This window comes from Cajanus cajan, chromosome 1 (assembly GCF_000230855.2).
Source record: "Cajanus cajan strain Asha chromosome 1, NIPB_CcT2T_4, whole genome shotgun sequence".
In the NCBI taxonomy this organism is placed as follows: domain Eukaryota; kingdom Viridiplantae; phylum Streptophyta; class Magnoliopsida; order Fabales; family Fabaceae; genus Cajanus; species Cajanus cajan.
Genome location: NC_138517.1, coordinates 57,319,301 through 57,325,905, shown reverse-complemented (window position 1 = coordinate 57,325,905; position 6,605 = coordinate 57,319,301). Strand labels below are relative to the sequence as shown.

Below are 6,605 nucleotides of genomic sequence, written 5' to 3'. Positions count from 1 at the left end.
GGATATTCTGATTCCTCAAAGGTTTATAAAGTTTACAACTCTATAACCTCTATGGTAGAATAATCTATCCATGTAAGGTTTAACAAGGCATTAACAACTAATAGGAAACTATCAAATTTAGAAGAAGGCTTTACAAATTTGCATATTGGATGGGTATTCATAAATAAGCTAAACAAACAAGAGAAAGTTGTAAGAAATAAGGCTAGGTTGGTAGCTTAAGGCTAAAACTAGCAAAAAGGTATTGATTTTACTGAAACCTTCCCTCATGCTACTAAACTTGAAGCTATTAGGGTTATGTTAGTTTTTGCAACTCATAAAAACATAAAGTTTTTTCAAATGGATGTAAATAGCACCTTTCTAAATGAAATAATTGAGGAATAAGTGTATGTCAAACAATCTTCAAGTTTTGAAAACCCAAATTTTAGAGTACACATTTTCGAACTTAATAAGACTTTTATGATCTAAAACAAGATCTTAGAGCTTGATATGCTAGACTAAGTAACTTTTTACTTAGCAATGGTTTTGTGAGAGGTAAAGTTGACATGAATCCCTTTAGAAAAGAGTTTGGAACATATTTCATTGTAGTTCAAATATATGTAGACAATATAATTTTTGGTGCTACTAATGAATTTCTATGTAAGAATTTTTTGAAGCTATTGCAAACAAAAATTGAGATGAGCATGATAAGTGAGTTGAAGTTCTTCTTGGGACTTCAGATAAAGCAAACAGACGAAAACATTTTCATTCATCAACAAAAATATACTATAGAGCTTCTTTTGAAGTTTGGAATGAATAATTACAAGCCAATGCCCAAATCCATGCATTCGTCTTTATGTTTGTCAAGAGATGAATTAGGTAAACCGGTAAATCAAACAATCTATAGAGCTATGATTGGATCTCTACTTTACCTGACTATAAGTAAACCTGATATCATGTTCAATGTCTATCTCTACGCTAGATTTCAATTTGATCTCAAAGAGTCACATTTAAAAGCTATTAAATGAATATTCATATATCTTGTAGGTACTACTAACATTTTTCTATTCTATGAAAGGAATAATAATTTTAGGTTAGAAGGATTTTGTGATGCTGACTATGCTGGAGATAAGATTGAAAGAAAGAGTACAAGTGAAGCCTATCAATTCTTGGGAATCTGTCTCATCTCTTGGTCAAGCAAGAAAAAGAACTCCATATCTCTTTCAACTATAAAGGCAATGTATATCTCAACAATTGGATGTTGCTCACGGCTCTTATGGGTCAAGTATCAACTTGAAGACTTCTTTAGTCTTGAAAACAATATACCTGTATTATGTGATAATACCAGTACCATTAATTTGTCTAAAAATCCTATACAACATTACAAGGAAAAACACATTGAAATAAGATATCATTTCATTCATGATTATGTACAAAAATAAGTTTTTGATATAAAATTTATTGACACTAATCATCAATGACTTGATATCTTTACAAAGGTCTTAGCTAAAAAATGCTATAAATTCATTAGAAATCATTTGCATCTAAAATGTATGTTAGATTAAACATTACACGCATCATCTTACTATGTATCATCTTACATTGCAATATGTATCATTTAACTCACATCATCGTATGCCTGCATGTCATTTCATCAATCTGACTTGATGCTTATACTAACATATCATCTGATTTTTTGAAAGAGGTTTTAGATGCATTTAAAGCTTATTAATGCAAGGAATCATGAGATGCATTGGTTTTGGGAAAGTAATGCGTGAAGTAGTGGGAAAACTAGAGATTCATCATATCAGTGACAACTTTTTCTCACTAGTCACCATGCCAAACCTATGACTTCTCATACCAAACTCATGCCTAACTTTACTCTCTTCTCGCATTTTTAAAATTCAAATCATCTCACATCTTCTTCTCACTTTTAGGACCAAACCTCTCCCACAAACTAAAGCACAAGCTTCTCTTTCATAAACTCTCTCATTCATTATTTTCTTTAAATGCTTGCTTTTCAACATGTCTTTCCAATCACTTCATTTGACTGGGTTGCCCAGAGACTCTGGTCTTCATCTGCATAATTATTATCACCAACTTAAGGTCTTATGGCCTTCAAGTATGGTCCTCTATCACCCTTTCTTGAATGGGGGTGGATGATGACATTAAAACCTCTCCAACCAACTATGTGCAACACTAGCCCTATTAGTTTCTATCACTTATGCTAATGCTTGAAGAGCATTAGCGATAACACGATCATTTCTACCATCCATAATATTGATGCATAAAACAAACATATTAAACATTACATATTACAAGATACAACAAAACATTATCAGATAACACATGAAACACGCAACAAGACACATAACACACGTCTAATTTGAACCAACTTGGTTTTGATATCACTGAATATGACACCCTCTACCTTGCATGTACATTAACTACGAGAAAGAAATAATTTAAACCAAATAACAAAACTCATACATAAATATCCAACTAAATAAAATTTAATATGATAGAGAATACCACATAACAAACTCTTCATACCAAATCCTCCAATAAAACTTTCAAAAGTAACACATAATTAAATGACTCGACATCATGTAATAGAAGTAAATGACAATAAATGAATAATCCCGCAACTATGCCTCAATATTACATATCCTATTAGAGCACTCCCGCATAAGGACTAAGCCTCATCACAAGCATCATCAATATTCTAATGAGCCTCACCTGCATCAACATGCATAAAAGACAACATGGAAACAAGAGGATTGAGAAACATTTCACTCTGCCTCCAATGTGGAATGAGGTCGGATAGCCAAACACATAGAACATAACAAATACACTATTATAATTCATTCACATACAATTAAAAGTTCACAATAAGGTATCAATAAATCATTAACAACTAGACTTCATTCATCCTAAGCATTCAATAAACATGGCATTCACACAAAAGATGCAATGTACATGGACTATGATTTGCATGCATGTGGCACCAATCACAAAATGTATATACAATGTATATGTATCAATTTGCCAATTTTCGGATTTTCATGCATATGATGCATGTCACATGAGACTCAATGTTATATAATGTGTGTACTCATAATTTTCACTGATGATTGTCCGTCAACCTCAAGAGCATCTGTTTTTCTTGGCTCTAATTTGGTTTCTTGGTTATCCAAGAAACAAATAGTGGTAGTAAGATCTAGTATCGAGGTTGAATGCCAAGTGTTGCTCTGTTCATTACCAAAGCTATTTGGATTCAAACTTTATAACAAGAACTTAAAATTTCTCATACTACCCTTTAGATTTGATGTGACAATCTTAATACTGGCTCATAATCTTGTGTTACATGCTCGAACAAAGCATATCGAGTTGGACTTATTTTTTATTTGTGAGAGGTCCTAAGTAAACGAATTCAAATAATTCTTGTCCCAGTTGTCGATCAGTAAGCTAATGTTCTCACTAAAGCTCTCTCTCCCTCTTGGTTTCAACTTCTCGAATCCAAGCTTAGAGTGGCGGATTCCTTCAAGTCTAACACTCCTAAGCTTGCACGAGGTATTAGAGTATAGAATTTTATCATTTTATTCTTCTTTTTCTATTCTGATGTATTTTGTTTTTCTTGTAATTATTTCTGATATAATTGAAAGTCACACCTGTCAGTGTTTCGGTTAGTTTGTAAGCTTGTTGTTGGGTAGCTTATCTCGCAATCTACTGCAACTATATATAGTTTCTCTCTCTTTGTATTTCATAACTTCTGATCACAAATCAATAATATTTTCATTCTCTCTAATCTTTCTCTAATAAGATTGTGTATCTTGATTTCTCCTGCGAAGAATCTTTCAATGAATGCTTGATTACATATAGCTGCTGGTGTGGTTTCTATGCATTATTGTCTCCCTTAAAACTACAAGTTTTGAAAATCTTCCCACGTTTCAAACAATTCAATCACTAGATAAGAACTAACTAAAATAGTCGTATGCTTTTATATCACCTTTTACTTTGAACTTTTAAAGCCTCATCGTTTATCCCGGGAAATCGCTTCACGGTGTCACATGGATATGGTCAGTCGCTTCTTCTACTGATTGAAGCAAGAAGATTACAAGACTTGTTGTAGAGAGTTACATCACATCTGTAAGTTTCCTAAGAAATTTCCATCACCGAAGAGAAGACACTGAAACAAAAACAAAGATTTCATAGTGCATTTAAATAATAAAATAGACACACTGTGAAAATTTTGAACTACTTAAACGTGATCACAGTCACAGATGAAGAGAAAATACAAGTTCAACAAGACTGGCTTTCATCCACAAACCCCATCAAAATTCTGTTTGTCTCTATCATATCCATATCTGTTTCTTGATTTCTTCTTTTTCAACCGAGTGTGAGGTTCTCTCTGCATGCTTACCCTTTTCGCAATTTTTTCTTCTCCCTCAAGGTTCTTCTTTTCTTCCTAGACAACATTTCTTGTGCATTCTTGACTGTTTATGTGTCAAAGTATAGGACGAGGCATTTGCTTTTATTCAAGTCCATAGAAATATTTTCAAGTGTAAGCTAAAACCATTGCATTTGTTATGATTTATGAATATGTTGACTGAAAATTTTCCATGTCAACTTGGTCTGTTTTTCATTTTCTTGTACAGGCACAAGATTCAAGTTCAAGCTTTCCAAACGCAACACTGGCAAAGAAGTTCTTCAAGATTCTTTTCTACCTTCACCTGCTCCTAATTGCAGTGTTGGTCATTTACCTCACCATCTATGGCCTTGTCTATGCCTTTCACACCTACCATTTGTACCCAAAGCAGTGGTACTGGTACCCTCCACTCCTAATAGCAACATTATGTGGTGGAATTGTTGGTCTCACATGGCAGTGGATCACAGCTAGGAGTCCCACAATGGCTATTAGAGCAGCATTTTGTCTGAGTCCCCTTCTTACATCTGCAGTGGGGTTTCTATTTGTGTACATTGGATCTTCACCAAGTCTTGCTGTTGGTATAGTTGCTTTGGTTTCCGCATTAATTCAATCCCTCTATGGTTTTTGGGTCATTCCTAGATTTGATTATGCCAACAGAATCTTGTCAGTTTCAATAGCTGATCCTCCTACCAAAAGCATGAGGTTGGCATTTTATTCAACCCTCATTGGTATTCTTTATTGCTGTTTTCTGGTATGTGGAATTGGAGGAGCTAGAGCAATTGAAGACAGAGCCATAGTAACTGCCTTGTTCATCTTGGTGATTCTGATGAGCCTGAGTTGGACTATGCAGTTTCTGAAGAATGTGATGCAAGTCACCATTTCAAGGGTGAAGTATATGCACTTATCTGGTGGAGTAATCATGGACACCAGTGTGGCATTGCATGACACAGTCGAGTACCAAACTGGAAGTGTTTCCTTTGGCTCCATGCTTGTCCCCTTAATCACACTCCTTAGAGGTTCTGCAAGGTTGACAAGTCTGGTTGGAGGAGATACCGATGAATTGATGTTTGCCTATGCTAGTTGCTACATGGAGCTTGCATCTCTTCTTGTGGCTTGTGGGAACCGATGGGGTTTTGTGCATGTTGGAGTTTATAACAAGGAGTTTGTGAAGGCATCCTCTGACACTTGGGACATTTTCAATAGGGTTGGTTTGAAACAACTCATAGACTTGGATCTCACTGGCTCATTTTGTTTCCTTAGTGGAGTGGCAGGGGGAGCAATGTGTGGCCTAGTGAGTGGAATTTGGAGCATAGTAATACAGAAGAGCTATGCAACAGAAATATCCATTTATGCTTTCTTAATTGGTTACTTCATCGTAAGAACTGAGAACTTTGCAGCATTTGACAAGTAGAATGTTTTTGTCTCACCCACTTTTGCACGTGTGTTTAGATAAATGCTAACCAAAAAACAAGTCTCGGAAAGAGAATATTTATTATACATGAAAGATAAAAATCATTTAACACTTACTTTTTCAAGTAATTGAATATTTTTATCAAATGTTCCTTAACCTGTTTTCTTAAAATATTGATTAGTATGATCATAAACTTGCATCTTATTGTTTACGTGAACTCTCTTATGCAGTTTCGGTTAGCAATGTCATGGCCACAAGCTTGTGTTTCAGCTTACTATGTTGCCTATGCAGAGCATCCACAGAGCACTCAATTTGACTCCACCATCCCTGTACGCTTGGAGGAGCTTCGAAGATCTCAAGCTTAGATAACCTTGAGTTACTAATTTTCTGGTTTAATGAAATACTGAAGGAACAGCAAATCCAGAAGGGTATATTAGTATATTACCTCTAATAAGATAACTTGCTGATTCAAATTACAGTGTTGGAAACAATTTTGACAACGTACATAAAGGTTTAATTTTGATGTAGTCTTCAACTAATCAATTATGATAAAATTTGTACTGCGAGTTTCCTTATGGTATTCCTTTCATTCTTATCAGATTAGTTCATGCAATTCCTTTCCTAAATGGAAAATAAGTAAACCATGTCCAAATTTTCTTGTAAACTTGCTATAATTAATAATCATTCATCTGAATAACCAAAGAATAAATGAAGTCAGCGTATTCAAGAATAAATATGACAGCCACCTGGTTGCTGCTTCAAGTCCATAAGTCCACAATAAATATGACA

The 6,605-nt window shown here is 34.5% G+C and overlaps 1 protein-coding gene across 1 annotated transcript; it reads left to right on the top strand.

The window, feature by feature from the left end:
• The first annotated feature begins 3,437 nt into the window (after positions 1–3,437).
• Positions 3,438–6,396, top strand: LOC109791537 (protein pns1). Its single transcript, XM_083067707.1, has 3 exons — positions 3,438–3,549; positions 4,635–5,780; positions 6,047–6,396. Exons 1-3 carry the CDS (start codon positions 3,448–3,450, stop codon positions 6,179–6,181), a joined length of 1,383 nt encoding a protein of 460 aa, XP_082923833.1. The 5' UTR covers positions 3,438–3,447; the 3' UTR covers positions 6,182–6,396.
• Positions 6,397–6,605: the final 209 nt, after the last annotated feature.

Excerpts from the sequence above, each read along its gene's own strand:
- LOC109791537 (XM_083067707.1), top strand. The coding sequence starts at position 3,448 with ATGTTCTCACTAAAGCTCTCTCTCCCTCTTGGTTTCAACTTCTCGAAT. Across the intron at positions 3,550-4,634 it reads CACTCCTAAGCTTGCACGAG|GCACAAGATTCAAGTTCAAG; the intron begins GTATTAGAGTAT and ends TTTCTTGTACAG. Across the intron at positions 5,781-6,046 it reads TCTTAATTGGTTACTTCATC|TTTCGGTTAGCAATGTCATG; the intron begins GTAAGAACTGAG and ends TCTCTTATGCAG.